Below are 10,432 nucleotides of genomic sequence, written 5' to 3' on the forward strand. Positions count from 1 at the left end.
AGCACTTTGGGAGGCCGAGATGGGCGGATCATGAGGTCAGGAGATTGAGACCATCCTGGCTAACACGGTGAAACCCCGTCTCTACTAAAAAATACAAAAACAAAAAAACTAGCTGGGCGACGTGGCGGGCGCCTGTAGTCCCAGCTACTCGAGAGGCTGAGGCAGGAGAATGGCATAAACCCAGGAGGCGGAGCTTGCAGTGAGCTGAGATCCCGCCACTGTACTCCAGCCTGGGCGGTAGAGCGAGACTCCATCTCAAAAAAAAAAACAACATTTAATTGTGGTAAAGTGTACATTACATAAATGTTACTGTTTTAACCACTTTTAAATGTATACTCAGTGGCATTAGCTACATTCACATTTTTGTGCAACCCAAAACTCTGTACCCATTCATCGGTAACTCTGCATTCCTCGCTACCTCTGGTCCCTGGTAACCATCATTCTACTTTTTGTTTCTATGAATGTGACCACTCTAGATACCTCATTTAAGTAGAATCATGTAATGTTGTTTGCCTTTTTGTTTCTGGCTTATTTCACTTATAATATTTTTGAGATTCGGTGGGCACAGTGGCTCATGCCTGTAATTACAGCATTTTGGGAGGCTGAAGCAGTTGGATCACCCAAGTTTCGGAGTTCGAAACCAGCCTGGCCAGCCTGGCCAACATGGTGAAACCCCATCTCTACTAAAAATACTAAAAGTTAGCCGGGCATGGTGGTGGGTGCCTGTAATCCCAGCTACTCAGGAGGCTGAGGCAGGAGAATCGCTTGAAGCTGGGAAGCGGAGGTTGCACTGAGCTGAGATCAGGCCACTGCACTCCAGCCTGGGCAATAAGAGGGAAACTCCATCTCTAAAAAAGTAAAAAATAAAACAATAATAATAATATTTTTGAAGTTCATCCAGGTTGTAGTGTGGGTCAGAATTTCATTCCTTTTAAAGATGGATAATACTCATGATATGTATGTACCACATCTCGGTTATCCATTCCTCAGACAGTGGACACTTGGGTTACTTCTACCTTTTGGATATTGGCAAATATTTCATTTCTTTTAGGTATATATTTATTTATTTTGGGTATTTCTTTTGGGTATATATCCAGAAATAGAAGCAGTACACAAGGGCTTCATTTTCTCTACCTCTCTGCCAACCTTGCTCTGTGTGTGTGTGTGTGTGTGTGTGTGTGTGTGTGTGTGTGATAATAGCCATCCTGATTGGTTTGAGGTGGTATCTCATTGTGGTTTTGATTTGCGTTTTCCTAGTGACTACTGATATTGAGCATCTTTTCATGTGTTTATTGATCATTTGTATATTTTCTTTGAAGAATTGGCGATTTAAGTCTTCTGCCCATTTTTTCCCCCACATAGCTTCTCATGGCTACTTTGCCCATTTTTTAGTGGGTTGACTGTTTTGTTGTTTTTGTCAGACTTTTTTTACATATTCTGGAAACGAATCTCTTATCGGATATATGACTTGCAATTTTTATTTCATTTCAGGGGTTGATTGCTTTTTCACTCTGATTGTGCCCTTTGATGCACAGATGTTTTGAATATTCATGAGTCCAGTTTGTCAGTTCTTCCTATTCTATCTGTGCCTTGGCGTCATATCCGTGAAAGCACTGTCAAATCCTATGTCATGAAGATTATCCCCAATGTTTTTTTCTAAGATATTTTTAAGTTTTAGTTCTTGAGTTTAGAGTTTAGGTCTTTGATTCATTTTGAGTGAATTTTTGTATATAGTACAAATTAAGGGTCCAATTTTATTTTATTTGAACATCCAGTGCCCCCAACACTATTTGCTGAAAAGATGGACTGACTCTTTGAGACCTGTCACCTGTCCACCCCGGTGGACACTAACTGGTCCATCCAATTGCTGTCCTGGGGCCTTGTCATGTCACTCCTCCACTTTGGACCCAAGCCCACACCATTGCTCCCCTCTGAGATACTGACCCCACTATAAGCTTCTCTGGGGCTACAACCTTCCTACCCCTTTTGCCTCATGACCACCCCCTCCCTTGCCTCCGCCATGCCCATGATGAGTCTTTTCTCAAGGCAGCTCCCCTTGCCTCCATCTCACCGTCACCTGTGCACCACAGCCACACTGGACATGGGTCCCCCTGAGCTTGAGTCCCTTCCCATTCCCACCGTCCCCTCTGGCAAGACCTTCCTTCCACCACTGCCTTCCCTTGCCCCTTCAGGACAGCCTCTCCCCATGGCCCCTATTCCCTTAGGGGGCTTGTGGCCACCCAGTCCTGGCACTTGGCCTACAAGTTTGCCATCTGCATTCCCCCTTCTTCCGTTTGTCAGTCCCCTCCTCTGTCCTCCCACCCTCACAGTTTTCCTTGTATCTGAAATCCTCATTCTTGTCCCTTTGCCTGTGTGCATTTCCTGCCTCCTCAGGAAGCTTGGGACAGCAGACCTGTGTGTTAAACATCGATGTGAAATTACTTCCAGGAAGAAGTTTCATCTGTGATTTCCTCTTCCCCAGAGCTCCACAGTCTTCGTTACAACGTCACGGTGCTGTCCCGGGATGGATCTGTGCAGTCAGGGTTTCTCGCTGAGGGACATCTGGATGGTCAGCCCTTCCTGCTCTATGACAGGCAGAAATGCAGGGCAAGGCCCCAGGGACAGTGGGCAGAAGATGTCCTGGGAGCTAAGACCTGGGACACAGAGACTGGGGACTTGACAGAGAACGGGAAAGACCTCAGGATGACCCTGGCTCATATCAAGGGCCAGAAAGGAGGTAAGAGTGGGCAGCAGGGAGAGGCTTCTTCCAGAAAAGTTAGGGGGAGAGAGCAGGGACCTGTCTTCCCACTGGATCTGGCTCGGGCTAGGGGTGACAAATGGGGGTCAGTGGATCTCAGCAGGGAGGTGAGCCAGCACTCAACCCACACAGGGAGGCATGGAGGAGGGCCAGGGAGGGGTACTCCCTGAGCTGAGTTCCTCACTTCAGTAGAAAGGTGATGGTTTCGGGAATGGAGAAGTCACTGCTGGGTGGGGGCAGGCTTGCATTCCCTCCAGGAGATTAAGGTCTGTGAGATCCATGAAGACAACAGCACCGGGGGCTTGAGGCATTTCTACTACGATGGCGAGCTCTTCCTCTCCCAAAACCTGGAGACTCAGAAATGGACAGTGGCCCAGTCCTCCAAAGCTCAGACCCTGGCTCTGAACATCAGGAATTTCTGGAAGGAAGATACCACGAAGACCAAGACACACTATCGCGCTGTGCAGGCAGACTGCCTGAAGAAACTACAGCGATATCTAGAATCCGGGGTGGCCATCAGGAGAACAGGTACCAACCCTGGCCAGGGGCTCTCCTCTCCCTCCAATTCTGCTAGAGTTGCCTCCGCCTCCCAGCTCTGTCCAGGGAAACCCTCCCTGTGCTGTGGATGCAAGCATTTCCTGTTGGCGTATTGTGTCGTGATTTGCCTCTCCTGTTAGAACCACTGGATAAAGACAGTGAGTCAGGGACTGAACCTTCCAGTGTTGTAATCAGGGAAAGCGGTGGGCCCTCCGACCGAATCCTGAGCCTGTGGTGGGTGTCAGGCAGGAGAGGAAGCCTTCAGGGCCAGGGCTGCCCCCTCTGCCTCCCAGCCTGCCCATCCCAGAGAGTTCCCTCCTGGCCCCACGACCCAGGAGTCCACCCCAACATCCCCCTCCTCAGCATCAATGTGGTAATCCCAGAGCTTGAGGCCACAGTCCCAAGGCCCATCCTCCTGCTAGCCTGGAGGAACTGGGCCCCAGGGTGAGGACAGACTTGCAGGTCAGGGGTCCTGGAGGGCTTTAGCCAGAGTGAGAACAGTGGAGAGGAGCAGCCCCGTTCCCTGTATCTCCCTTTCTGGGGAGCAGGGCTTCACTGGCTCTGCCCTTTCTTCTCCAGTGACCCCCAGGGTGAATGTCACCCACAGCGAGGCCTCAGAGGGCAACATCACCGTGACATGCAGGGCTTCCGGCTTCTATCCCCGGAATATCGCACTGACCTGGCGTCAGGATGGGGTGTCTTTGAATCACGATGCCCAGCAGTGGGGGGATGTCCTGCCTGATCGAAATGGAACCTACCGGACCTGGGTGGCCACCATAATTTGCCAAGGCGAGGAGCAGAGGTTCGCCTGCTACATGGAACACAGTGGGGTGTCTTTGAATCACGATGCCCAGCAGTGGGGGGATGTCCTGCCTGATCGAAATGGAACCTACCAGACCTGGGTGGCCACCATAATTTGCCAAGGCGAGGAGCAGAGGTTCGCCTGCTACATGGAACACAGTGGGAATCACAGCACTCACCCTGTGCCCTCTGGTGAGCCTGGGGTGACCCTGGAGAGGGTCAGGCCAGGGTAGGGACAGCAGGGACGGCTGTGGCTCTCTGCCCAGTGTATAACAAGTTATAACTTTTTTTCAGGGAAAGTGCTGGTACTTCAGAGTCAATGGCTAGACATTCCATATGTTCCTGCTGTTGCTGCTGCTGCTGCTGCTATTTTTGTTATTATTCTCTATGTCCTTTGTTGTAAGAAGAAAACATCAGCTGCAGAGGGTCCAGATGAGAAAAGGGAGCAATTTCTGGAGATGGTAAAGCCCCTGTCCGAGCAGTAGAGTCCCCTCATTGCTCCTGCAAAAATAGGCATGTTGGTGACAAGGCTTCTGGAACAGGGGATGGAAGTTGGGGAATCTGGGAGGGGAATGGGAGCAGCATCTCCATCTGCACCGCTAAGTTCTTCCCAAGCAAGGGTCAGATATCCAGCTGTGGCCTCCTTCTGCTGCAGGTGAGCAGTGGGCAGCAGGGAGGGCTGCGGTGCCTGCTTTGTCCCCGTGCTGGTCTCTGTGTCTCTCAGGCTCACTAGGGTGCATCCAGGTGGTGTGAACTGGGAATCACGTGCTGAATGCTGAGGGCCTGGATGATCATGGCCTCAGAGGGAGCAAATAGTAAAGGTGGCTATAATCTGGGGAGGGCCAGAAACTGGAGAGGAATCTGAGGAGAGGTGGTGCCCTTAGTCCCTTCCTCTCTGCATCCCTCTCCCCTATTTCTGCAGCCATTGGGGTGGACACCCAGAAAAAGACCTGTGAGGCCCAGCCTGGGGGCCCTGCCTGTGTAGCCCTTTGGAGACCCCTTGTAACAGAGAGGGTCCTGAGCACACATGGCCATCTCTGTCCACTTTGCAGCTCCCCATGCACCTCCTCCAGGAGCTTTCTCGGGGGTATTATGTCCTCTGGGCCACTCAAGGCCCTGCTCTTTCCAGGTTCCTACCGCCTGACCTCCTAGAGTTTCCTTGCAGATGACATGGATGAGTAGATAAGCAGATGTTCCTGGGCCATTTGAGGAGCAGGACCCAGTCCCTCATCAGGGCAGCTGTGGTCCCTGTTTTCATCCTAACTCCGAGTGTTTTATTCTCCAGTCCCTGAGGGACACAATCCCCAGGGCCCATGTTTTTGGGTATTTGTTCTCTGCTCTGTGGCCTCACCTTGCCCTCCCTGAGCCAATTTCTCTTTCTCAAGGTAGTCACTGCCTGGTAAGTTTGGAGTAAGGGACAGTCAGGATCATTTCCCCCCAGTCAGGTTGTTTGGCAGAGGATGAAAAGAGACAGCAGGAAGTTTTGTGTTTCTGCAAAGACAGAAGCAGTGCAGGGGACAGTGAGAGGCTGGGGTGTCCAGGAGACCTAAGTCTTTCCCCACTTCTGTGTGTCTAGCGGTAGGGGCGCTGGTTTCTCATCCTTGAACCTAATTGTGCTGTCAGTCGGCCCCTCAGGCCTGAGCAGATGGGAAGGTTCATCCCCTGCCCTGCAGCAAGAGGGCCCCGTCCAGGAGGCACCCACAGCAGGGGCAGTGCAGGTCTGTGGTCGCTCCTGCTCTCACCTGCAGTGTCTCCCGTAGAGGGATTGTCGGTTCTGCTTCCCTGTGGGCAGGAATGGTTTCCTCGTAGGTCACTGGGGTTTTGGCCAGGAAAAGGGTATGTAGTTCATGTGCCAATTTCTCAAAATTCCTGCCTTCAGTGTTGATGTCCAGTAAAGATATTCATAATTTTAGCTCTATAATCTTCATACGATTTCCTCTAATATTGTAAAGCATATTACATGAAACAGGAACTCAAATTTCTCAAAATTCCTGCGATGTCCAATAAAGATGTTCATAATTTCAGCTCTGCCATCTTAATAGGATTTCCTGTAATACTGTAAAGCATATTAAATGAAACAGGAACTCAAATTTGGAGCTCCCTCTCCAGGAGAATCTGTGTGGGAGATGGTGGCTGTGGCAGTGGCAGTTCCCAGGTGCAGAGGGTGAGCAGAGGCAGCCTCAGGCTAAGGGGACTCCCCTAGTCCACATGGAGAAAATCCCTTGTAGGTTGCAAGGGCAGTGGCCTAGGTGGAATCCCTGCTAGGGACAGAGCAGGAAGGCCTCGCAGCCTCACCAAGCAGCAGCCCTGGGGTGGAGTAAGTGGACCAGGCAGGAGCAGTGGTGACTCCAGAGCAGGTCACAGGCCTCGGTGGGTGCTGAGGGTCAGGAGAGGCCAGGCCTCCTCGAGCAAGGTGGGGGTCCCAGAGTCACGTCAGGTGCAGATCCTCTGGCAGCCATGTCTTTCCATGCTGGGCCCCCCAGCCTTCCTGATGGGATTTCCAGTTAGGAGCTGTCTGCTCAGGGCTGGGAGGGGAGGAGCACTGAGCTGCAGATAGAGGGCAGAGCCCACAGTGGGCAGGGCCTGCCCTGATGTGCAGGTGCCTCTGCAGGAGAGGAGGGCCTGGGGACTGAGAGCAAGGGTCAGGGCCTCTCTTTGGGGAGGCCTCTCGCTGTAACAGGACTGGTCAGGTCTGAGAGGAGGGGAGGGCACTGGGTTCCCTCTTGGGTCTTGTCCTTTATTCTTGTGGCCCTTTCACTCCCTGCACGATGGGTGTTGGGCAAGGGCAGGGGCTGATGTTGATGGAGTGATGGGAGGGAACTGGCAGGAGCTGGGAAAAGCAGAGAGGGAGGAAGAAAAAAGGGGGGGCCTCATCTTCCCTCAGAGAAAGGATGAATCTGGTTTTGGAGCAACTGAAGAGAGAAAAGTCCTCAGAGAATAAACACAACACTGCACCCAGTGGAGCATTTACCCGTTTCCCTCTTTTCTCCAGAGCTCGTGAGCCTGCAGACCCTGGATCAACACCGGTTGGGACGGGAGACCACAGGGATGCCACACAGCTGGGATTTCAGCCTCTGATGTCAGCTCCTGGGTCCACTGGCTCCACTGAGGGTGCCTAGACTCTACAGACAGGCGGCCGGTATTCAACTCCCTGCCTGGATCTCACCAGCACTTTCCCTCTGTTTCCTGACCTATGAAACAGAGAAAATATCAGCACTTATTTATTGTTGTTGGATGCTGCAAAGTGTTAGTAGATATGAGGTGTTTGCAGCTATACCATATTAATTGGTTCGTTATTTCTGTTATTTTTGTATTATTATTTTTTTTTTTTTTTGAGACAGAGTCTCACTCTGTCACCCAGGCTGCAGTTCAGTGACACAATCTTGGCTCACTGCAGCCTCCACCTCCCGGGTTCAAGCACTTCTCGTGCCTTAGCCTCCCGAGTAGCTGGGGTTACAGACACGCACCACCATACCCAGCTCATTTTTGCATTTTTCATAGAGACAAGGTTTTGCCATGTTGGCCAGGCTGGTCTCAAACTCCCGACCTCAGTTGATTTGCCTGCCTCAGTCTCCCAAAGTGCTGGGATTACAAGCATGAGCCACCGTGCCCAGTCTATTTTATTACATTTTAATTTATTTTATTTTATTATATTATCCTCTGTGCCTGGCCTATTTTATTATATTTTAAGATATTACACGTGTAGTAATTAGGTTATCATAGGTGAGCTTTATGAGTGAGTGTCTTGGTAATGACTCCTCCTGACCAGCCCAGGACCAGCCCTCAGGTGGAAGGATCACCTGAGGTCAGGAGTTCAAGACCAGCCTGGCCAACATGGTGAAACCCCGTTTCTACAAAAATACAAAAACTAGCCAGACATGATGGTGGATGCCTGTAATCCCAGCTACTCGGGAGGCTGGAGGCAGGAGAATCACTTGAACCTGGGAGGCAGAGGTTGCAGTGAGCCGAGATTGTGCCATTGCACTCTATCCTGGGTGACAGAGCGAGACTCCATATCAAAAAAAAAAAAAGAGAGATTTTTTTTTATTTGTTATAATTATATTTGAGATGGCATCTTGCTATGTTGCCTAGACTGGTCCAGAAGTCCTGGCCTCAAGCGATCCTCCCACCTGGCCTCCCAAAGTGCTGAGAATACAGATGTGAGCCACCACGCTAAGCCTTTATTTATTTATTATTTAACAAAAATTGTATTTTTAAAAGTTTTATATATTCATGAGGCATGAGTGCAATTTTGCTACATTGATGTATTGCACTGTGGTGAAGGCAGGCCCTCAGTGCATCCATCACAGGAGCAGTGTATCCATCAAGCACCACTGTATCCACCAAGCAACCTCCCATCATACACTCCCTCTAATCTACCTCAGCCCCTCTGAGTCTCCATTTTCCGTCATCACATAATCTGCTTCCATGTATCTAAAGAGATATTAAGCAAATATGGCACAATGACAACTGATGAACTTGATTCCACTATTCTTTCAGCTTTTTTGCACATTTGAACATTTATATAATTATCAGTTGGAAGAATGAGGGAAAGAGAGAAAGAGAGAGCTGGATCTAAAGGTCCTAGAAGTTGTATCCCACTAGGAAATATACTTAATTTTTGCAGTTCTCAAAGTGTGGCTGTAGATTACTGAGATTTTTGGGTGCCTTTCAGAGGATCCAGGAGAGAAATCTGTTTTCACAATAAGACCAGGTTGCAATCTGCCTGTTACGTTTTGTTGACCTTTCCATGGATGGTGCAAATGCCGAGATAGGTAACACATCCAGCACCTTAACAAAAATCAAGGCAGTGGAGTCAAACTGAATTCCTGCTTAAGAATATTTTGATGGAGCAATAAAAATTATGACTTTTGTTAAATTTTGATCCCAAATACATGTCTTTTTAATGTTCTTTTCAAGAAAATGGAAAGTGTACAAAAAAAACTTACTGGATATGGAAACAGGATGGTAGTCTTGAGGAAGGGCACTTGGATGACTGAGTTGTGTGTTAAACTAGCTGATCTCATTAAAAGACATTTGCGTTATTTTCAGTATGGGACTACTATGAATAGAGCAGTTATGAATATTGTGTACAGGTTTTTTGTGAACATAAGTTTGTATTTGTTCAGGATAAATGCCAAGGAGGACAATTGCCTGTTGTATGGTAGATGCATGTTCAGATTTGCCAAAAACTGCCATACTCATTTCCAGAGTGACTGTACCATTTCTCATTCCTACAAGCAATATATGAACAATAAGATTTCTTTGCATCCTTGCCAACATCTAATATTACCTTTATTTTGTATTTTAGCCATTCTCACAGGTGTATAGTGATATCTCCTGTGGTTTTAATTTGTATTTCCCTAATGGCTAATGATGTTGAGCATTTTTAAGTGCTTATTAGCCCTGTGTTTATCATTTTCAGTGAAATGTGTGGTCATGTCTTTTGCTCATTGCCTATTTTGTATTTGGATTTATTTTTTACTGTTGAGTTTTAAGAGTTCTTCATATATGCTAACTATAGTTCTTTATAGAATATGTTGCTCACATGTCTCTTCTATTTTGTAGCTGGTCTTTTTATGCTCTTCATGGGTGTCTCACAGAGCAAAGTTTTAAATTTTCTTAAGATCCAGTTTATTAACTTTTTCTTTTATGGACTATACTTTTGGGGTTATATCTAAGTGCTCTTTGTCCCCTCCTAATCTGACAATGTTTTCGTAAAAGGGTTGTAATATATATATATATACATTTATTTGTTTGTTAGTTTGTTTGTTTATTTGAAAAAAAATGTAGCACAGGCTGGTGTCGAATTCCTGGGCTCAAAGGATCCTCCCACCTCAGCCTCTCAGGTAGCTGGGATTACAGGCCTATGCAACCATGCCTGACTCAAGGTTTGTCATTTTAAAATTATGTTTTTCATTTAAGCTTGTGATCCACTTTGAGTTATTTTTTGCACAAGGTATGAGGGTTAGGCCAAGGTTGTTGTTGTTTTTTTTCACTGTGGTTGTTCAGTTGCTCTAGCACCATTTGTTCAAAAGGCTCTCCCTCTTCCATTGAATTTCTTTTACACTTTTGTAAAATATCAGTTGAACATATTGTACCTTCTGCCAATTTTTAATTGGGCTTTCTTCTTATTGAATTCAAAAACTTGTCATATATTCTAGATACAAGTTATTTACCACATATACAATTTTCAAATATTTTCCCTGTGGTTTGCCTTTTCATTTTCTTAAAAAAAAATTATATATATAATTAGCCCTGCATAGTGGCATGCATCTGTAGTCCCAGCTTCACCGGAGGATTGCTTGAGCCTGGAAGGTGGAGGTTGCGGTGAGC

The 10,432-nt window shown here is 47.8% G+C and overlaps 2 protein-coding genes across 2 annotated transcripts in view; both read left to right on the forward strand.

The window, feature by feature from the left end:
• LOC105513720 (MHC class I polypeptide-related sequence B-like) overlaps positions 1-4,529 on the forward strand; it is an 8,843-nt gene extending 4,314 nt beyond the window's left edge. The window contains 6 exon segments of the mRNA XM_011944665.1: positions 2,483-2,737; positions 2,999-3,286; positions 3,875-4,097; positions 4,233-4,288; positions 4,391-4,455; positions 4,458-4,529. Coding sequence (XP_011800055.1) covers positions 2,483-2,737; positions 2,999-3,286; positions 3,875-4,097; positions 4,233-4,288; positions 4,391-4,455; positions 4,458-4,499 — 929 coding nt within the window. The 3' untranslated portion in view covers positions 4,500-4,529.
• MICB (MHC class I polypeptide-related sequence B) overlaps positions 1-10,432 on the forward strand; it is a 126,196-nt gene that overhangs the window by 7,223 nt on the left and 108,541 nt on the right. The window lies entirely within an intron of this gene.

The sequence above is a fragment of the Colobus angolensis genome, unplaced genomic scaffold (assembly GCF_000951035.1).
Source record: "Colobus angolensis palliatus isolate OR3802 unplaced genomic scaffold, Cang.pa_1.0 Scaffold236, whole genome shotgun sequence".
Classification (NCBI taxonomy): domain Eukaryota; kingdom Metazoa; phylum Chordata; class Mammalia; order Primates; family Cercopithecidae; genus Colobus; species Colobus angolensis.